Source organism: Chlorocebus sabaeus, chromosome 20 (assembly GCF_047675955.1).
Source record: "Chlorocebus sabaeus isolate Y175 chromosome 20, mChlSab1.0.hap1, whole genome shotgun sequence".
Lineage (NCBI taxonomy): Eukaryota > Metazoa > Chordata > Mammalia > Primates > Cercopithecidae > Chlorocebus > Chlorocebus sabaeus.
The window spans coordinates 10306912-10330000 of NC_132923.1; the positions used below are offsets into that span (position 1 = coordinate 10306912).

The window sequence follows — 23089 nt, forward strand, 5'->3', positions numbered from 1 at the left end:
TCACTTTCAACCTAGAATTCTACAGCCTTGGAGATCACGAGGCAGTAGGATGATATATTGAAAATTACTTATTCAGAAAACTACTTCTGATAAGAATTTGGTCAACCACTTATTAAGGATCCCTTAGATATGATGACTCACTTCCTTCTTCCTCCTTTCAAGATTCTCTCTTTTGGTAATTTAATTATAATGTGTCTCAATGTGGGTGTCATTGAATTCGTTGAACTTGGAGTTTGTTGCACTTTTTGAATGTGTAATTTTGCATTTTACAAAAATCATAAAAATGGAGCCATTTTAGAAACAGTATGTAGCCTTTGAGACTGCCTGTTTTTTACTTATCAGTTTGCATTTAAAATTCATTCATATCTTTGTATTTCTTGATAGATCATTCCATGTTATCACTGCATAGTGTTCCACTGCATGGGTTCAATGCACCACAGTTTATTGATTCATTTATTGAAGGGCATCTTGGTAGATCACACTTCTTGGAATTTATGAATAAAGCTGCTGCAATCATTTGAATGCAGGTCATTTTTGCTGAAATATTTTGAAATGTACTAAATCAAAATTTGCTGGATCGTATTGTAAAATTGTGTTTATTTCTGTGAGACTGTTAGTTTTGATTGTTGTAATAATGTTTATGTTTTATTTCATATATTTATAACTTACAGTAGAATTTCAGCTCTCCCCTATGTTAGATTTTAAACAGTTTTTTTCTTTTCAAAAATTTTCACAATTTTGTTCGTGTTTTCCTTTTTGACTTTTTTTGGAAGGAAACCACAGCCTGTGCACATTCACTATCTTGAAAAGATTCTTACAAGGAGAAGTGCCTGATTCATTCTATCATTTAGCATATGTCCTTCTTAATCTCATTAACACTAAGCAAGCTGTTTACATTACTAACAGCTCTTGAAATTATGCTCTTAAATATTCTGATCTAACATACAGAGAAAATAAAAGTAGAATTTATAAGGTCTATTCATTTGGGAAGGCTAGTGCTAATGAGCTATTCAGTTTCTTATAAGGATTTAGCCTAAAATTTAAGTAATTTGCTACTAGAAGGAATGTGATATTTGAATGAGTGTTTTTTAAATGTCCTAAAGAGTTAACCACATAACAGTAAACTAAATTGGAGGTAACATTAAATATATTTTCACACAGAATGCTAAATATCTATATATGTTAATATTTTACAAATGAACACATCCACATATTGCTAATTATTGTATTTAGATTTATTTGCTTGTATTAACTGAATTCAGAGGAAAGTCTTAAAGAGTCCAAACAACTAGGAACTGATCTAAATTTCTGCTTAGATTAACTCTCATTTTTATCACATAAGAATAAATGTCAGGATCAGCCCATCTTATTATTTTTGCCCACTTCATTCAAATCATACATTTGCATTTGCTTTGTCCTAAAAACTTCTGGCACACACTTAAAATAAGGATGACATAAAAGATCTTAAAGAGAAAGCAAATACCTTTCTTAACCATACACAACTTGAAATTGATATTTTGCTTCTATCTCTTTCATTAACAATGTGTTACTTTAGCATTTTGAGCACTATCTGTAGCCTGTGCTAAGTATTTGTATGCAGTCTCTGATTTAATTGTTTTCTCATGACAATTTAGTGGTAGTTACCATTACTATCACCATGTTCTATTATCCTTACTACCTGTCCTGCTAATCATCCGTTTCTTCCAATTTCATCATATCATGGCCAATTTATGCTTTTTATCTACCTGGCTCTTGGATAGTAGACAAACTCATTCCTGATTTTGTTACTCTAGAACAATCTCCCAATTTTGGTGAATGATTTCACAGATACATACAGCTATTGTGTGTCTATAGTTACTACAGTTCTCGCATTTGGAGAAAACACCATTTGTAAACATCTGTGTGTATATGTCAATACTATGAGGAAGGGGTATTATTATTGGGGTTTTCTCAAGAGAGATTTTAGAAGGGATGTGATTGAATGTAGAGCTATAACAATAAAACAACTGCACTTACATCCTGCCCCACCTTTTGTGTCTAGCCAACAGTGCTGAAAACAAACAAACAAATGAAAACAAAACAAAATGAAAAAACTGTATCTCTCTAATTGGGCAATGGACAGGCTTGTCTATTTTCAGCTTCTCAAAGTAGAAATTTAAGATTCTTTACTCAATAATAGGTAACATTTGAAGCATACTTTGAAAAGTTAAATAAGAACGTAAACATCATCTGTAATTACACCAGCCAAATATAATCACATTTAATATGTTGTTTCATGTTTCCTATCTTTTAATAAATATGTTAATCAAAATGTTATCATGATTTACATACATTTTTAGTATAATTTGAATGTTTTAAATAACATTACATAATCTCCCAAAACGTCCTTCCTAATTACTTTCAGAATTCTACCATATGTTTATCTGATTTATTGAATTATGGAAGGGCAATGTAGACTAAGCCTTCTATTCAGAAATAAAAGCAGAAGGCAGATATGCATGGGGACTCGCAGTAACTATTTCTCTTAAGATATCAAGAATATTTTACTACAATTCCTGTTTCTTTAGTTTTTTCATATTTTATTTTATATCTTCATTTGCCAGCAGTATTTTGTATAGTAGAATGTATCGTAGTAAGATGTGAGATAAAATGTTGAATCAAATATTAGACCAAATAAAAGTTTTTATTCTTTCCTGTCATTTTTATGAACTAATAATTCATACTTAATGATCCCTGAGAAAATTAGGAAGTAGGAATAATAGGAATGAACCTAAGGCTATCAGACTCTTAAGAAACATAAAGCTAAGCTCTTTAGACATGAAAGTAGATGATAGATAAATAAAGAGCCATGGAGTGTGTGTGTGTGTGTGTGTGAAGTATGCTTCGCTCCATGTCTCAGGGCCTGGATGTCCTAACTTGGGGAAGCTGTGACTATTAGCTGTCCCTCTTCATATTGTGGCCATTCCTCATGTGGTTGGTCTGTGTGGAACTCTGAGTTTCAAGTTCACCACCTCAACTTATAAAGTGAGCCTGTCTGAGATGCTGAGGGCACTAGGGCTGCTGCCACTCTAGTGCCTGCACTGGTGTAATGAGCCTCCTGTTTGAGTGGGGTGTTCTCAGAACAGGAGTCTCAGGGTGTGACTCAAACTGTGTTATCTCATACAGTGATCTCATTTGGCAGCGAATTCTTCAATTTTGCATGGTGGAAATCAGATATTTCTTTAAGGATTTGTGTTTTAGATGTGATGTCAGGCTATTGGGGAGTAGTAGGGGACCTCTTGAGTAAAGACCTTTTACTTTGCCCAGTGAAGTATTTGGCATGTGTAATAGTCTGTAGGAAGCACTGGGCAAGAACACTATTTGTAAATATTTGGCCTCAAGGTTCTGACGTGATGGCTCTATTTCTGTAGTGTCCTGGCCAGTGGTGATCTTAGCCAAAAGCCCTTCCTTACTGACAGGAGAAATAGCAGTTCTGGATACCTAACCTGCTTAACTGAGGGATGTGATACTGGATTGATTCAACACTTGTTCTTCCTGGAGCATAGCTGGTGACTGCTCTAATAATTCTGAGTCTTTCTTCTTCCTCGTTCCCCTCTCTTCTTATCTACTTGCAAAACCACATCCTTGGAAAGCTTCCGATTAATGGTCTAGATAAGGAAGCTCTAGAAATATCACTTTAAATGCTTAATATACAATATTTAGAAAGCTTTACTGATTGCAAGAAGAGTTTAAAAAAGATATGAAAGAACAATCACTAAATGTATTGACAACATATGTGTTAAGTGAACAATATGTGCCAAAATGGAGAGATGAGAGGTGTACATTGGGATGTGAGTTGATAATCCAGCAGGTTGTGGGATTAGAGGGTCTATGGAAAAGACAAAGGAAGAACATACAAACAAATTTCAAAACACTGTCTTTCAAACACCTAAAGCCTGTTTGGAAATAGAGAGCAAGAATACATAGTGGATTATACTTAGTTTTTATTTTCCCCTACATTTCAGACTTTAAGCACTCCGAACTTCTGCACTCTGCAAACCTACTTCTAATTATTTACATATGATAACGTGAATCTATGCAGCTTGTTCTCTATAGGGTGTTCACAGGGAACCATATGGGCATGGTTCAATACATAGGTTTTGAGTGAACGCTTGTAACTTTGGTTCCATTGTCTCTGTTTCCTTAAGGTGGTGTCCAAGAGTACATTTTTGTAAATAAAAAGGCCATAGTACACATCCTTAAGGGCAGCAAGTAGAAAACGTGCTGGGGAGACTCAATCTCACTTTGGAATCTATCCTGGGGGACAAATGCCTCTACAAATGGAGTGGAGAAGACAGTTTTAAAGAGGAAGTTAATATAAGTAAAATCTGGAGTTTTATGAGAGAAAGAAAGAGATAGAAGAGAAAATTTCAAGCTCAAACAGAGTCATCAGGTGGCACAATGCGGTCAATGCCTGCAAACCCAGAGGTAAGTATTATTCTCCCTGTTTACAGTTCCATGGAGGAGAGGTGACTTGCCTGTGGTCATACAACAGAGCAAAGAAAAGGCTTGGACTAGAACTCAGGCCTTTGTTAGGTCTCTCCTTCCTTCTAGCACATTGGCAGATTGCATGAGGAAAATAGAGGTATAATTGAGTTCATGTACAACAATATGACATTCAGATAAAGTGAATCAGGGCAGAAGTTTTATGATTTAGGGAAGGTGTAAGACAGGAAAAGATCTTTGTTCCCAATTAAGAAAGAGATTCCTTGACCACCAGTTAGAGATTCTCCCAAGTCCCTCTTTGCCATAAGTCACTGAAACTGAGATCCAAGGCAGGGACTCCGTGAGTCAGGAGCACTTAACCCAGTGGAGCGATTTCAGCGCAGGATATTTCCTATTGAGTATCCTGCACATGCCAGTCATGGATAAATTTGCATTTGGCTTAAGAAATTGCTGGATCAGCATTGTTTTGGGTAGTTTCACTTCCTGCTGGGTGAGGTAGCAGGCTCTATAAAGAGATCTTCTTCTGCACGACTCCTAAACCCCTGGTACCTGAGCACCGATCTGCCTTGGAGAACCCGGTGAGTCTGCTTCCTTGAGTTCTTCTCTTCTTTGTGCCTTGAAATGTTGAGTTTAATCTGAATATAGCACGTTTGGTGGATCTAATCCTATGAATGTTGACTTGATGTTACTTAGTGGATGAAAATTTAGGGTTAGAGCACAATGATATGCTATTTTAGCTTTCTTTTGTTATACAGGTAGGTATCCATATGGACAGAGAAGTTAAGGGGTAACCTTTGATATGAAGAAGAAAAAAGAGCAAGGATTTTTCTTTATTCTCTGTCTTTCCAGTGTCCTTTACAAAGGTTTGTGTCTTAGCAGGTGTGAGAGACTACAGTTCTCCCTGAGCAGCCCTTTGCTCTATGCCCAAGTCAGCCCACTGGGACTTTATAACAGATAATGATGATAGGAATAGCCTATTAGATTGCCCAGGGGGTCTGAACTTGTGACCACCTTTCTTGAATTGGTTGTTTTTAGGGAAATAACATGCTTGATTCTTTATAACAGAGATAATTTATTTGGAAAAATTTTATGAGAAAACACAGGATTTCCCAGGGACAATGAAGCAATTTGTTAAAGCGGAAGCGAGAAACCACAAAGTCGTGAAAAGGGAATTAAGAATTTAAATAATTTCTTAGAGATTGGATAAATTACATTCCATGGTATTACATAAGCTTTGGCTTCTCTTTCTGGAGGATTCCCTTCCCACAAACACTGTCATATCATTTCTTTCAGATTCTGAGACCCCAGCAGGATGTCTTACCAACAGCAGCAGTGCAAGCAGCCCTGCCAGCCACCTCCTGTGTGCCCCACACCAAAGTGCCCAGAGCCATGTCCACCCCCGAAGTGCCCTGAGCCCTGCCCACCACCAAAGTGTCCAGAGCCCTGCCCACCTCAGCAGTGCCAGCAGAAATGTCCTCCGGTGCCACCTTCCCCACCCTGCCAGACAAAGTGTCCACCCAAGAGCAAGTAACAGCTTCAGGATTCATCAGGACCATGAAAGGATAAGGATATTTGGCTCACCTCGTTCCACAGCTTCACCTGCATCTTCTCATCAAAGCCATCCAGGGATACACAGGAGCTTCTTTCCCCTTAGCCAGTGATCTGCCCGTGATGTGCCCTGACAGCAAAAGCTTCCCTTTATGATGCTGCCATACTGCCACTATCTAGGTGGAGACTTAGAAAGGAAGTCCTCAGCAGTGCCCATTCCCAGAGCTCTGAAAGAAAGACCAGCAGCTCTGTCCCTGGGAACCATCAGGGAATTCTGTTGATGTTTCCTGTGTCTGTCATGAGCCTGGGCATGAGCTTCTACCACCTGTGCAGTTGTCACTTTCCTTTCACTCCCTAAATAAAGTATCTATGCGTAATATTTGTGAATGGATCTTTCTTTTCAAATCTGCTTTATTAGCAATATCATGTAACCATTTGGATTTATTTCAATCTTTCTTTGATTCACAGCAGGATCTCACAATTTGGGTCACACCAAAGATTATTCCTGTATCACTTTAAACCCCTTTTATTTTCCTTAATTAGCATTTGATTGATTTGAGGATGATATTATTTAACTTCTCTGAGTGTCAGTCTCTTTACTGCAAAGTAAGCAAACTAACATTTACATCACAAACTAGTCTAAGGCATAAAATTTGATTACTATCTGATATTTGTTTGGCACAATGCCTGACACATAATTAGCTGTCATTTGGTAGAGTTTTATTTGCAGCAACATATCATCACTGTTTTCACCATCACCATCATCATCATCATCATCACTCCCCACTGCAAGCACTACCGTATTTGTTCCAGCAAGAGAGTGGCTTGGGTGTAACTAACATAGGAAATAAGAAGACTCTCTAATGTTACTTGTATTGATTCACAATACTTGTACACATTTACTGCATACATGTGATTTTTTTACATGAATAGAATGTGTAATGATCAAGTCAGGATATCAGGAAATGTCGGGCATTCATCACCTGGAGCATTTATCATTGCTCTTTGTTGGGAACATTTTAATTCTAGCTATTTTGAAGCATACAATACATTGTTGTATACTGTAGTCACTTTCCTTTGCTATCAAATATTAAAACTTACTCATTTTATGTATCTATATGGTTTTACTCATTAACCAGTATTTCTTCATTCTCCATCCCCCTGAACACCTTTCCTTGCCTCTGGTATCTACCATTCTACTATTCATCTTTATAGATCAACCTTTGTAGCTCCTGCATATGAGTGAGAACATGCAATATTTGTCTTTCTCTGCTTGATTTATTTTACTTAACATAATGACCTCCAGTTCCATCCATGTTGCTGCCAATGACAGGATTTCATTCTTTTTATTATGATGGAATAGTATTTCATTGTGTGTATATACATATTTTCTTTGTTCATTCATTCATTAATGGACACTTAGGTTATACATCTTTTCTATTGCAAATAGTACTGCAATAACCATGGGAATTCAGGCATCCTTTTCACATGCTGATTTCTTTTCCTTTGGATGGATACACAGCAGCTGGATTGCTGGATTGAATGGTAGTTCTGTTTTTAGTTTTTTGAGAAATCTTCTTACTGTTTTCCATAGCAACTGTACTAATTTGCATTCCCACCATGAGTATACAAGGCTTCTTTTTTCTTTGCATCCTCTCCAGCGTAGTTTTTTTTTTAACTTTTGTTTTAAGTTCAGGGGTACATGTGTAGGTTTGTTATATAGGCAAGCTCATGTCACATATAGGCAATATGTTTATTTTTCCTGATCCTCTCCTTCTCCATACCCGGTGGTAGGTGCCAGTGTCTGCTGCTTTGAGGTGTCCCTGTTTTCTCATCATGTGACTCACACTTATAAGCGAGAACATGCGGTACTTGAATTTTTGTTCGTGCATTAGTTTGCTAAGGATAATGGTGTCCAGCTCCATCTATGTACCTGTATTCCATGGTGTATATGTGCCATATCTTCTTTATCTAGTCTATCACTGATGGGCACTTAGTTTAATTCCGTGTCTTCACTATTATGAATGGTGCTGCAATGAACATAACACATGCATGTGTCTTTATGATAAAGAATGGTTTGTATTCCTTTGGGTATGTGCCAAGTAATGGGATTGCTGGTTGGAATGGTAGTTCTGTTTTTAGTTCTTTGAGTAATTGCCACACTGTTCTCTTCAATAGTTGATCTAATTTACACTCCTACCATCTGTGCATAAACATTCCTTTTTCTATACAACCTTTCTAGCACCTTTTATTTTTGACTTTTTAACAATAGCCATCTGACTGGGGTGAGACAGTCTCCCATTGTGGTTTTGATCTGCATTTCTCTAATGGTCAGTGATATTGAGATTTTTTTTTTATATGCTTGTGGATCACACATATATCTTCTTTTTAAAGTGTCTGTTCCTGTCCTTTTCCCACTTTTTAATAGGGCAGTTTTTCTTTTCTTGTGAATTTCTTTAAATTCCTTGTAGATACTAGATATTACACCTTTATAATATGCATAGTTTGCAAAAATTTTCTCCCATTCTGTAGGATATTTTGATGGTTTCCTTTGCTTTGCAGAAGCTCTTTAGTTTAATTAGATCCTACTTGCCAATTTTTGTTTTTGTTGCAATTGCTTTTGGCATCTTATTCATGAAATCTTTGCCTGTCTTTATGTCCAGATTGGTATTGCTTAGGTTGTCTTTCAAAGTTTTTATGGTTGTGGGTTCTACATTTAAGTCTTTAATCCATCTTGAGTTAATTTTTGTATATGGTGTAAAGAAGGCATCTGGTTTCAATCTTCTGCGTATGGCTAGCCAGTCCTCCCAGCACCATTTATTGAAAAGGGAGCCCTTTCCCCATTGTTTGTTTTTGTCACCTTTTTAGATGATCAGATAGTTACAGGTGTGATACTTTATTTCTGGCTTCCCTATTCAGTTGCATTAGTGTGTGTCCGTTTTTGTAAAAGTACCATGCTGTTTTGGTTGCTGTAGACTTGTAGTATAGTTTGAAGTCAGGTAGTGTGATGCCTCTAGTTTTTTTCTTTTTGCTTAGAATTGCCTTGGCTATTTGGGCTCTTTTTGGTTCCATATGAATTTTAAAATGGTTTTTTTTCCTAGTTCTGTGAAGAATGTCATTGGTGGTTTGATAGGAATCACACTGAATCTGTAAATTGGGCAATATAGTCATCTTAATGATATTGATTCTTCCTATTTATGAGTACAGAATGTGCTCCCTACATTTGTGTCATCTCTGATGTTGTTCAGCAATGTTTTGTAGCTCCCCATGTAGAGATCTTTCACCTCCCTGGTTAGCTGTATTCCTAGGTATTTTATTATTTTTGCCACTATTGTGAATGAGATTGTTTGTTAATTGGCTCTTGGCCTTGTCTTTTGTTGCTGTATAGGAGTGCTAGTAATTTTTGTGCATTGATTTTGAATTCTGAAACATTGCTGAAGTTGTTTATCAGCTGAAAGAGCTTTTGTTTTGAGATTATAGGGCTTTTCTTAGACATAGAATCATGTCATGTGCAAATATGAATAGTTTGACTTTCTGTCTTCCTATTTTGATGCCCTTTCTCTCTTTATCTTCCCTGATTGCTGTGTCCAGGACTTCCCATACTAGGTTGAATAGGAGTGGTGAAAGAGGGCATAATTGTCTTGTGTTGGTATTCAAGGGCAATGCTTCCAGCTTTTCACCATTCAGTATGATATTGGCTGTGTGTTTTACGTAGATGGCTTTCATTATTTTGAGGTAAGTTTCTTTTGTACCTAGTTTATAGAGAGTTTTTAATATGAAAGAATTTTGAATTTTATGGATAGCTTTTTCTGCATCTATTGAGATAATCATATAATTTTTGCCTTTAGTTCTGTTTATGTGATGAATTGCATTTATCGATATGTTTATTGTTGAACCAACTTTACATCCCAGGGACAAAGCCAACTTGATAGTGGTGGGTAAGCTTTTTGATGTGCTGCTGGATTCGGCTTGCCAGTATTCTGTTGAGAATTTTTGCATTGATGTTTATTGAGGATATTGACCTGCTGTTTGTGTGTGTGTGTGTGTGTCCCTGTCAGGTTTTGGTATCAGGATAATGCTGGCCTCATAGAATGAGCTAGGGAGGAGTTCATCCTCCTCAATATTGTGAAATAGTTTTAGCAGGAATATTTATTTAGCAGAAAACAAGAGCAGATACTAGCTCTTGTTTGTATATCCGGTCACATTCAGCTGTGAATTTGGCTTGTCCTGGGCTTATTTTGATTGGTAGGCTATTTATTACTGTTTCAATTTTGGAGCTCATTACTGGTCCTTTCAGGGATTCAAATTCTTCCTGGCTCAGGCTTGGGAGAGTGTATGTGTCCAACAATGTATTTGTTTCTTCTAGATTTTCTAGCTTATGTGCATAGAGGTGTTCATAATATTCTCTTATGGTTATTTGTATTTCTGTGGGGTCAGTGGTAACATCTCCTTTGTCATTTCTAAATGTGTTTACCTAGATTTTCTCTCTTTTCCTCTTTATTAGTCTAGTTAGCAGTCTATTTATTTCATTAATTTAAAAAACCCACCTCCTGGATTTGTTGATCTTTTAAATGATTTTTCATGTCTCAGTGTCCTTCAGTTCAGCTCTAATTTTAGGTATTTCTTATTTTCTACTTGCTTTGGGGTTGGTTTTCTCTTGATTCTCTAGTTCTTTTAGTTGTGATGTCATGTTGCTAAATTGAGACCTTTGTAACTTTTTGATGTGAGCATTTTGTGCTATAAATTTCCCCTTAACATGGCTTTAGCTGTGTTCCAGAGATTCTGGTATGTTGTATCTTCATTCTCATTAGTTTCAAAGATCTTCTTGATTACGGCCTAATGAAATATGTGGATTTGATCCTGTCATCATGATGTTAGCTGGTTATTTTGCAAACTTATGTATGTGGTTGCTTTATAGTGTCACTGTTCTGTGTACTTAAGTGTGTTTTTGTAGTAGCTGATAATAGTCTTTCCTTTTTATATTTAGCACTTCCTTCAGGAGCTCTAGTAAGGTATGTCTTGTGGTACCATATTCCTTCAGCATTTGCTTGTCTGAAAAGTATCTTATTTCTCCTTCACTTTTGAAGTGTAGTTTCTAGTTGAAATTCTAGGTTGGAATTTCTTTTCTTTAAGAATGTTGAATACTGGCTCCCAATCTCTTCTGGGTTGCACAATTTCTGCTGAGAGGCCTGCTGTTAGTCTGCTGGGTTTCCCTATGTAGGCAACCTGACCTTTCTTTCTAGCTGCTTTTAACATTTTTTCTTTCATTTGACCTTGAAAAATCTGATGATTATATATCTTGGGGATGATGTTCTGCTGTAGTATCTTACTAGGGTTCTTTGCATTTTCTGAATTTTATGTTTGTCTGTCTTGCTAGGTTGGGGAAGTTCTCATGGATGATATCCTGAAATATGTTTTCAAGCTGGTTACACCCTCCCTATCTCTTTCAGGGACATCAATGATTCACATATTTTGTTTCTTTAGAAAATACCATTTTTTGAGGTTTTGTTCATTTCTTTTAACTCTTTTTTCTCTATTCTTGTCAGACTGTCTTATTTCAAAAAGTTAGTCTTCGAACTCTGGAATTCTTTTCTCTGCTTGTTCTACTCTATTACTAATACTTGTGATTGCATTAGAATATAACTGACCTGATAGAACTGAGAAACACACGACAAAATGTATAGTTTCTAGTGTGTTTCTCAACTCTATCAGGTCAGTTATGTTCTTTTGTATACTGACTATTTTGTCTGTCAGCTCCTGCATTGTTATATGGTGATTTTTAGCCTTCTTGGGTTGGGTTTCAGAATACTCCTGCATTTTATTGATCGTCCTTCCTACCCATATTTTGAATTCCATTTCTAGCATTTTGGCCATCTCAGCCCAGTTCTGAACCATGGCTGGAGAGGTCATGTGGTCATTTGGAGGAAAGAAGGCACTCTGGTGTTTTGAGTTTTCAGAATTCTTGCATTGTTTCTTTCTTATCTTTGTGTCTTATATTCCTTCAGTCTTTGAAGTTGGTGATGTTTAGATGGATTTTATTTTTTTTAATCTCATTTGATAACCTTGAGGTTTTGATTATGGTGTAAGGTCAATTCAGATGACTGGCTTCATTTGTGAAAGATTTTAGGGTCCCAGCACTCAGCTCCCAACTCATGGACTGCATGCCGTAACTCTGGGGGAACTGTATCACGCCTGACTTTGTTCTTTGGCTCCCCCAGGTTAGGAATCCACTGTGGTTTGGAGGCTGAGATGCTCCCTGACCCCTGGTCACTACACTGTGATGAGTGGTGTCAGCCAAAGTGTTTTGTAGTGTAGGGGCAGGGGGATCCATTCCTGTTTGTATGTGCCAGGAGCAGTGGCAGCATGGCAGGGTGCATACTTTTAGGCTGGGGCAGGGTTCTTGCAGGTGCTAGGCTACTTGCCTCTGTGGGGACATTCACCACAGTGGTGGAAGCAATGTCTCTTGGCAGGGTACAGGGTCCCTGCTGGAGACTGTGTGTGTGTGGTCATACTTGCAGTGTTCTTGGGGTGTGGGTGGGGTGTGGTGGGTGCAAGTCTGTGTGCTTTCTCTCTGTGCTGTGGGCAGGGGTGGTTGTTTGGGGTGAGGAGTTTCCACTGTTTTCAGTGCCTAGTTTCACTCCTATGGCAGTGTTGGCACAAGGGTATACACTGGCATGGGCAGTGCACTGGCAGGGGTGTGGCTTCCTGGCTTTGTGCTTGCCATGGCTCTGTGACTACAATGGTCATCGCTAGGGAGAATGAGCTGACTGTACTCTCACTGCAGCAGTGGCAGGGTAGGATGCACACACTCACATGCACTGGTAGGAAGAGGAAAACAAAACCCATTCACGCACACACACGCCAGCAAAGTGACATGGAGTGTTGCTCTGGGCCCAGGGGAAGCTGTAGTGTGTGGAGTGAGCAGATGGGCTGGTAGGTGACTGTGGGTGGCTGCCCGGCTGGAGTTCTCCACTTGTCAGCTGTGATCTGTCAGCACAGAGGCTACAAATTGGGTCCCAAGGTCACACGAGTTTGCCCTGCAAGCAGGTATAGCCAGGCTGGCACGACGGGAGAGACCAGCTGACCACAGAGTGCTCAGGTCAGACTTTCCCCATCTGAAGCACAAGATTGACCTGCACAGTTCAGGTCCAACAGCTCCCCAAGGGCTAAAGTCTTCAATGTGAGCAAGTTTAGCCTAGTGAGATGGCCATCCCTGGCCCTGCTCCACTAGAGACACTCCCCAACCAAACCCTTTGGGCTCCACATCAGCTGGCATGCTGCCCCTGTCACTTCTCTAAGCAGCTCTCCCTGCCAACTGGAGTGTCCCTGGTGGTTGAGGGGGTCTTCTCCTGCAGGGATTCCAGAGGCCCATGGCAGGAGTGGGTTGCTCCCTGCGGGCTCAACTCAGCTGTTCCCCTGGAGTCACTGGAGGCCAGGAACCAGTCCTGGTGTGTAGTGTCCCTGTGCAGGGCTCCCAACTTTCTCTCTTTTCAGCCTAGCTTCAGGATCTTCTCTTCGTTCACTCTCAGTGCCTTCTCTCTGAATATCTGTTAGAAGTGCATCTGTCATCTCTGTCGCTTAGTGGTAGCTGCTCCACCTGACTGCGTCCAGTTGGCCATCTTGCTCAGGGCCACAGGAATTATCTGGTATGCTAAATGTTTTTGAGGCTTTTTTGCATCGATATTCATGAGGAATATTGGTCTGTAGTTTTCTTGTAGTGTCTTTGTCTGGCTTTTGTATCAGGATAATGGCGGGCCTCATGAAGACACGAAGTAGTCCCTATTTTCAGTTTTCTTTTTTGAAAGGGTTTCAGAAGGATTGGTATATACTTCTCCAGTAAATCTTTCTGGGTCAACACTTTTCTTTCTTGTGAAATTTTAGATCAGTGATTCAAATTCTTTACTTATTATATATCTTTTCAAATTTTCTATTTCTTCATGATTTGATTTGGTGGATAGTGTATATCTAAGAGTTTGTTCATTTCAACTGGTTATCCGATAAACTGACAGAATTGTTCATAGTTTCTGCTTAAAATTTTTTTATTTCTGTAAAATCAGTAGTAACCTCCTCACTTTCTTTTAGATTTTAGCTATTTGAATGTTATATTGTATTTTTTCCCTGTAGTTAGTCTGTCTAAAGATTTTTCAATTTTATTGACCTTTACAAAGAAATAAAACTTAATTTTATTGGTTTTTCTCTATGGTTCGCTTGTACTTTATTAGTATCTCTACTCTAGGCTCATATTTACTTTTCTGGGGTTTAGTGTGCTTTAGTTTTTGTAGTTTCCTAAGCTGTAACATGAGGTTATTGATCTGAGATATTTTTCTGTCATTAAAAATGTATGTGGTGATGGCTATAAATTTCCCTGTTAGCACTGTTTTTGCTGCAAACTGTAAGTTTAGTTTGATGTGTTTTGTTGTCAGTAGTCTCAAGTGATTTCTAATTTTCTTTGCGATTTCTTTTTTGACCTGTTGGTCGTTTAAGAGTTTGTTGTTTAATTTCCACAAATTTGTGAAATTTACAGTTTTAATTGGCTTATAGGTTTTTAATTTTATTCTATTGTGATTGGAAAAGTACTTTGTATGATTTTAGCCTTTTAAAATATATTAATTTGTTTTCTAGCCTATTATGTGGTCTATCCTGGAGAGTGTTCTTCCATTTTCTCTTGAGAAAACTGTTAAGGGGTATCCTGTTCTTTTTGGTTGGAGTGTTCTATATTTGTCTGTTCGTTCCAATTGGTTTATATATTTAAGTCCTCTATTGTTTTTAACTTCTATCATTCTATCCATTTTTGAGAGGGAAGTATTCGAGTTTTCAACATTTGTTTTAGACCTATTTATTTCTTCTTTTAATTTCTCTCACTGTATCTTCGTATATTTTGGAGTTCTGATGTTCAGTAAATGTATGTTTATAACTTGTATAATTTCTTGGTGAATAAATCTCTTTATCAATATATATGTCCTTTGTAGTATTGTATAACAGTTCTCAAGTTAAAGTTAGTGATGTCTAATGTTAGTGTAGCCACGTCTGGTCTCTTTTGGCAATTTACATGAAATATCTTTTTCTTTCCTATTACTTTCACCTCCTTTGTGTCTTTAGCTGCAAAGTCAGTCTCTTTTAAACAGCAAATAGTTGAATCATTTTTTTTTTCTTTTTGATTCAGTTCCTCAGTTTGTGTTGTTGGGGAAAGTTTAATTCATTCACATTTAAAGTAATTACTGATAAGGGAGGTCTTCCTTCTGTATTCACTCTTTTCTGTATATTGTTTGTCTTTCAACACTTTCTGATTTACATTTACTTGATTTTTTTGGTACTAAAACTATTTTATTGCCTTTTTACTTTTGTGTATACTTGAAAATATTTATTTTGTGATTTTGATTGGGATTATGTATAATATTCTAAGGTTATAGTAATTTAATTTGAATTAATACTATGTAACTGCAATAGCATAGAAAAGTTGACTCACACCCAGCTGGCCAACGTGCCGAAACCCTGTCTCTACTAAAAATACAAAAATTAGCTGAGCGTGGTGGCACATGTCCACCTGTAATTTCCGAAGCATGAGAATCGCTTGAAACCAGGAAGCAGGGGTTGCAGTGAGCCAAGATCTTGCCACTGCATTTCAGCCTGGATGATGGAGTGAGGCTCTGTCTCAAAAATAAAACTAAAAATAAAAACAAGAAAAGTTCACTCATACAATCTTATCCTCTTTTTATGTTGAGTTCACAAATTACATCTTTATACATTGTGTGTTCACTAACACAGATTTGTAATTATTTTGTACACATTTGCATTTTAAATCTTGTAGAAAATAAAAAGTGGAGTTACAAGCGAAAAGTACAATAATGCTGGCTTTTATGTACCTGTATACACTTACCAGAGATTTTTGTGTTCTCATATAGTTTCAAATTTCTCTCCAGCACTTTTTGATTTCCAAGAACATTATAATTTTGCCATCATTTTTAAGGACAATTTTGCTAGCTGTAGAATTCTAGGTTGAAAGAATTCTAGGTTTTCTTTACTTTCAATATATCATCCCACTGCCCCCTGATCCTAAAGATTTTTGGTAAGAATTTGGTCAGCCATTTATTAATAATCCCTTAGACATGATGATTCACATCCCTCTTGCTGCTTTCAATATTCTGTCTTTTGATAGTTTAATTATAACGTGTCTCAGTATGGGTGTCATTGAATTACTTTAACTGGGAGTTTTTTGTTCTTTTCAGATGTGTAATTTTGCATTTTTCAGAATTTGTATAAATGGAACCATACAGTATGTAGCCTTTGAGACTATTTCTTATGTATCAGCTTCATTTAAAATTCAGCCATGTCTGTGAGTTTTGATAGGTCATTCCATGTTATCACTGCATAGTATTCCATTGCTTGGGTGGGATGCACCCCAGTTAATCAATTGAATTCTTGAAGGGCATCTTGGTAGATCACAGATCTTGGAGATTATGAATAAAGCTGCTATAATCATTTGAATGCAGGTTATTTTTTGTCATCATATTTTGAAATCTGTTAGATCAATTTTTGAATGTGCTTTTGTTGACTCATATAATAAAATTATGTTTATCTCTTTAAGATTGTGAATTAGTTTTGACTTTTCTCATAATGTTTATGTTTTATTTAGCCTTTCTCCTACTTACAGCAGAATTTGGGTCTCTTGTCTTATATGTTAGAGTTCAAACAGTTTTTTCTCTCCAAATGTTTTCACAATTTTGTCTATGTTTCTTTGTTTTCCTTTTTAACTTTTTTGGAGGGAAACCACGGCCTATGCAAGTTCATTATCTTGAAAAGATTCTTACAAAAAGAAGTGTCTGATTCATTCCATTATTTACCACATATCCTTCTCATTCTCATCTTAACACTAAGCATATAGGATTCCTTTATATTACTAATAGCTCTTGAAATTATGCTTTTAAATACACTAATCTAACATATAGAGACAATAAAAGTAGAATATATAGGGTCTATTCACTTTGGGAAGGTTAATGCTAAAGAGCTAGTCAGTTTCTTATAAGAATTTAGCTTAAAATTTAGGTAATTTGCCACCAGAAGGAAAGTGATATTTAAAGGAGTGATTTCTTTATTATCCCAAACAACTAACTACAGTAACAGCAAATTAAATTGGAGGTAACATTGTATATTTTTTTAACACAGAATGCTAAATCTCTGTAAACGCTATTTGTTTTTACACATGAACAAATCCACATATTGCTATTTATTGTATTTAGATTTATTTTCTTATATTAACTGAATTCAGAGGAAAGTCTTAGAGAGTCCAAACATCAAGGAACAATTAAAGTACCTGGTTTCTATCCTATGCTCAAAATCTCTGCTTATGTTAACTCCCATTTTCATTACACAGAATAAATGTCAAAATCATCCCATCTTATTGTTTCTGCACACTTCATTTAAATCATATATTTGCATTTGCTTTGTCCTAAAAACTTCTGGCACACACTTCAATACGATAATATAAAAGATGTTAAAGGTGAAGCAAATAACTTTCTCAACCATAAACAACTTGAACTTGATATCTTACCTCTATCTCTTTCATTAACAATATGTTACTTTAGCATTTTGAGTCCTATCTGTAGCCTGTGCTAAATACTTTAAATGCAGTCTCTGCTTTAGTTGTTTTCTCATGACAATTAGCGGTAGGTACTATTATTATCACTATCTTCTATTATCGTTACTGCCTGTTCTACTAATCACCGATTTCTTCCCATTTCATCATATTATGGCCAATTTATGGTTTCCATCCCCCTGGCTCTTGGATAGTAGTCAAACTCATTCCTGATTTTTTTACCCTAGTATGATCTCCTAATTTTGGTAAACTGTTTCATAGATACATATGGCTATGGAGTGTCTATGGCTTCTGTGTGTATATGTCAATGCTATGAGGACAGGAGTTGTTACTGGGGTTTTCTTCAAGAAAGATTTTAGTAGTGAGGTGATCAAATGTAGAGCTATAACAATAAACCAACTGCTACTTACATTCAGTCCCACTTTTAGTGTCTGGCCAAAAATGCTGAAAAGAAGGAAGACCGTTTTCTCACTAATTGGACAATGGACAGGCTTGTCTCTGTCAGCTTTTCAAAGTAGGATTTTAAGATTCCTTACTCAATAATAGGTAACATTGGGAGAATATTTTGAAAAGTAAAACAGGAAAATAAACATCATTTATAATTATACCAGTCAAATATAATCACATTTAATTGGTTGTTTTACATATTTCCTAACTTTTAATAAATACATGTTAATGAAAATGTTATCATCCTTTACATAAGTTTTAGTAAAATTTGAAGGTTTTAAATAATATTAAATAATCTTTCAAAACATCCTTCTTAATTATCTTCAGAATTCTACCGTATATTTATCTGATAAATCGAATTATGGAAAGACAATGGAGACTAAACCTTCCATTCAGAAATAAAAGCAGAAGGCAGATATGCATGGGGGCTTACAGTTACCATTTCTCTGAGCATAAGAAGAATATTTTGCCATGATTCTTGTTTCTTTATTTGTTTACATATTTAATTTTAAATCTTCATTTGCTAGCACTATTTGGTTTAGTGGAATGTATCATAGTAAAATGTGAGATAAAATGTTGAATCAGGTATTAGACCAAATAAATTTTTTGTTCTTTCCCATCATTTTTAAGTACTAATAATTCATACTTAATGATCCCCTAGAAAATTATGGAGTGGAAGTAATAGGAATGAACCTAAGGCTATTAGATTCTTTTTTTTTTTTTTTTTTTTTTTTGTTTTTGAGACGGAGTCTCGTGCTGTCGCCCAGGCTGGAGTGCAGTGGCGGGATCTCAGCTCACTGCAAGCTCTGCCTCCCGGGTTTACGCCATTCTCCTGCCTCAGCCTCCCGAGTAGCTGGGACTACAGGTGCCTGCCACCTCGCCCGGCTAGTTTTTTGTATTTTTAGTAGAGACGGGGTTTCACTGTGTTAGCCAGGATGGTCTCGATCTCCTGAACTCATGATCCGCCCGTCTCGGCCTCCCAAAGTGCTGGGATTACAGGCGTGAGCCACTGCGCCCGGCCAGGCTATTAGACTCTTAAAGAACGTAAAGCTAAGCTCCTTAGACATGAACATAGATGATAAAGACCCATGAGGTGTGCGTGTCTGTGTGTGTGTGTGTGTGTGTGTGTGTGTGAAGTGTGCCTTGCTCCAAGTCTCAGGGCCTGGATGTCCTAACATGGGGAAACTGTGACTGGTAGCTGCCCCTCTTCATGTTATGGCTGCTCTTCATGTAGCTGGTCTGTGAGGAACTGAGTTTCCAGTTCTCTACCTCAACTTGTAAAGTGAGCCTGTCTGAGATGCTGGGGGCACTAGGGCTGCTGCCACTCTGGTGCCTGCACTGCTGCGATAAGCAACCTGTTTGAGTGGGGTGTCCTCAGAAGGGGAGTCTCAGGGTGTGACCTAAAGTGTGTTATCTCACACAGTGATCTCATTTGGCAGCGAATTCTTCAATTTTGCATGGCAGAAATCAGACATTTCTCTATGGATTTATGTTTTAGATGTGATGTGAGGCTCCTGGGGAGTAGTAGGTGATTTATTGAGTAAATGACCTTTACTTTGCCCGGTGAAGTGCTTGGCATGTGTAATGGTCTATGGGAAGCATTTAGTGAGAACACCATTTGTAAACACCTGGCCTCAGGGTGCTGACATGATAGTTCTATTTCTGTAGTGTCCTGGGCAGTGGTGATCTTGGCCAAAAGCTCTTCCTTACTGACAGGAGCAACAGCTGTTCTGGGAACCTAACCTGCTTAACTGAGGGATGTTAGGCTGGCTTCATTCAACACTCCTGCCCTTCCCAGAGCACAGCTGGTGACTGCTCCAATGATTTTGAGTCTTTCCTCTTCCTCATTCTCCTTTCTTCTTCTTCACTTCTAAAACCACATTATTGGAGAACTTCCTGATTAATGGTCCAGATAAGGAAGCTGTAACAACATCACTTTAAATGTTTAATACACAATACTTAGAAAGGCTCACTGATTGCAGGAAGAGTTTTAAAAAGTTGTGAAAGAACAATCACTAAATGCATTGACAATATATGTGTTAAGTGAACAATATGTACCAAAATGGACAGATGAGAGGTGTACATTGGGGTATGAGTTGATAATCTAGCAGTTTGCGGGACTAGAAGGTTTATGCAAAAGAAAAAGGAAGAACATGCAAACAAATTAAAAAACACTGAGAAGCATCTAAAACCTGTTTGGAAATGGAGAGGAGGAATACATATTGGATTACCCTTTGTTTGTATTTTCCCTCAGAGTTAGACTTTAAGTGCTCTGACCTTCCTCACTCTGCAAACCTACTTCTAATTATTTACATACGATAATGTCTATGCAGCTTGTTCTCTATAGGATGTTCACAGGGAACCATATAGGCATGGCTCCATACATAGATTTTGAGTGAATACTTGTAACTTTGGTTTCCTTCTCTCCATTACCTTTTATAAACAAAAAGGCTGTAGTACACATCCTTGACGGCAGAAAGTAGCAAACGTGCTGGGGAGACTAGATCTTGCTCTCGAATCTGTCCTGGGATGCAATTGCCTCTATGTATGTAGTGTAGAAGCTACAAATGTGGTATAGAAGACAGCTTCAAACAGGAAAGGAATATACGTAAAAATCTGAGGTTTTATGCGAGAAATAGGTGGCAAAGAAAATTTCAGTCTTGAACAGGATCAGCAGATAGCACAATGTGGTCAGTCTGCAAACCCAGAGGTAAGTATTATTCTCCTCTGTTTATAATCCCAGGGAGGAGAGGTGACATGCCTGCCGTCATGGAACTTAGCAAAGAAAAAGCTTAGCTCAGGCCTTTGTTAGGTCTCTCTTTCCTTCTAGCACATTGGCCAATTGTAGGAGGAAAGTAGAAGTAGAGTTGGGTTCATGTACAACAATATGGCATTCAGCTAGAGTGGATGAGGACAGGAAGTTTTATGACTCAGAGGGGGTAAGATAGGAAAGGATCATTGTTCCCAATCAAGAAAGAGTGCCCTGGACAACCAGTTAGAGAATCCCTCAATTATCTCTCTGACATAAGTCACTGAAACTGAGATCTAAGGCAGGTCCTCTGTGAGTCATAAGCACTTAACCCAGTGGGGAGATCCCAGAACAGGATATTTCCTAGTTTGAGAATCCCTCTCATGCCAGATATGGATACATTTGCATTTTACTTTGGACATTGCTGGACGAGCCCACTTTTAGGCAGTTCCACTTCCCACTGGGTGGGGCAGCAAGTCCTATAAAGAGGTTCCCTGCTGCACGACTCTTAAACTCCTGGTACTCTAGCACCGATCTGCTTTGGAGAACCTGGTGAGTGTGAGTCCTTAAGTTCTTCAGTTCTTTATGCCCTGAAATGTTGAATGTAATCTGAAAACAGCAAGTTTGGTTGATACAGTTCTGTGACCATGGGTTTGATGTTACTTAGTAGATGGAAATTTAGAATTAGAGTATGGTGATATTCTATTTTAGCTTGTTTCTTGTATACAGTTAGGTGTCCATATGGACAGAGAATTTAATAGGGAAGATTTGAATTTAAGAAGAAAAAAGAACAAAGTGTTTTTTGCCCATGTTTTCCTGGTGTCTTTTTCAAAGGTTTGTGTCTTAACAGGTGCCAGGAGCCTACAATCCTTCCCAAACAGCCCTTTGTTCTGTGCTCAAATCAACCCACTGGGACTTTACTACAGATAATGATAATAGAAATGGCTTGTGAGATTCCTGAGATTCCTTATGGTATCTGAACTTGTCACTGCCTTTCCTAAAGATGTTATTTTCACAGAGATGACATGTTTGGTTCATTACTACACAGATATTTTCCTTGGAAAAATTGTATGAGAAGACACAAGATTTCCCAGGGCCAAGGAAGCAATTTGCTAAAGTGGAAGGGAGAAATGAGGGAATCTTGAAAAGGCAGTTAAGAGTTTAAATAATTTCTTGGGAACGGAGCAATAATATTTCATGGTATTACATAAGCTTTGACTTCTCTCTCTGGAGGAGTCCCTTCCTGTGAGCACTGTCGTATCATTTCTTTCAGATTCTGAGACTCCAGCAGGATGTCTTACCAACAGCAGCAGTGTAAGCAGCCCTGCCAGCCACCTCCTGTGTGCCCCACGCCAAAGTGCCCAGAGCCATGTCCACCCTCGAAGTGCCCTGAGCCCTGCCCACCACCAAAGTGTCCAGAGCCCTGCCCACCTCAGCAGTGCCAGCAGAAATATCCTCCTGTGATACCTTCCCCACCCTGCCAGCCAAAGTGTCCACCCAAGAGCAAGTAACAGCTTCAGGATTCATCAGGACCATGAAAGGATAAAGATAATGGGCTCACCTTGTTCCACAGCTCCACCTGCATCTTCTCACCAAAGCCTTCCATGGATGCACAGGGAGCTTCTTTCTCCTTAACCTGTGACCTGCCCGTGATGATCCGTGACAGCAAAAGATTTCCTTTCTGAGGCTGCCATACTGCCACTGTCCAGGTGGAGCTGAGAAAAGGAAGTCCTGGGCTGTGCCAGCTCCCAGAACTTCAGAAGAAAGAGCAACAGCTCTCTCCCTGGGAACCATCAGAGAATTCTGTTGATGTTTTCTGTGTCTGTCTGTCCCCTGGGCATGAGCTTCTACCACCTGTGCAGTTGTCACTTTCCTTTCACTCCCTGAATAAAGTATCTATGCATAATATTTGTGAATGAATCTTTTGTTTCCTTTCAAATTTGCTTTATTAGTAATGTTATATGATCATTTGGATTTAGTTCTATCTTTCTCTTATCCCCAGGACCAGGATTTCACAATTATTGTCATCTGAATTTTGGGTCATATCAACGATTATTTTTATATCATTCTAAACCCTTTTTATTTTCCTTAATTAGTGTTTGATTGATTTGAAGAACAAATCAATCAGAATTTTAATCTCTTTATTCCAAAATGTGGAAAATAATATTTACATCACAAACTTATCTTGGGCATAAAATGGAATTAATATCAGGAATTCGGTTGACACAATTCCTGACATATCATTACTACTCATTTGATAGTAGTCT

General features: G+C 37.8%; 2 protein-coding genes across 2 annotated transcripts; both read left to right on the forward strand.

Moving 5' to 3' along the window:
• Positions 1-5727: 5727 nt before the first annotated feature.
• Positions 5728-6051, forward strand: LOC103223981 (small proline-rich protein 2E). The gene has a single exon (XM_037997930.2). It carries the CDS (start codon positions 5798-5800, stop codon positions 6014-6016), a length of 219 nt encoding a protein of 72 aa, XP_037853858.1. The 5' UTR covers positions 5728-5797; the 3' UTR covers positions 6017-6051.
• A 16021-nt stretch (positions 6052-22072) lies between these two features.
• Positions 22073-22734, forward strand: LOC140709343 (small proline-rich protein 2D). The gene has a single exon (XM_073008099.1). It carries the CDS (start codon positions 22115-22117, stop codon positions 22331-22333), a length of 219 nt encoding a protein of 72 aa, XP_072864200.1. The 5' UTR covers positions 22073-22114; the 3' UTR covers positions 22334-22734.
• Positions 22735-23089: the final 355 nt, after the last annotated feature.

Coding starts and splice junctions, on each gene's coding strand:
- LOC103223981 (XM_037997930.2), top strand. CDS start 5,798: ATGTCTTACCAACAGCAGCAGTGCAAGCAGCCCTGCCAGCCACCTCCT.
- LOC140709343 (XM_073008099.1), top strand. CDS start 22,115: ATGTCTTACCAACAGCAGCAGTGTAAGCAGCCCTGCCAGCCACCTCCT.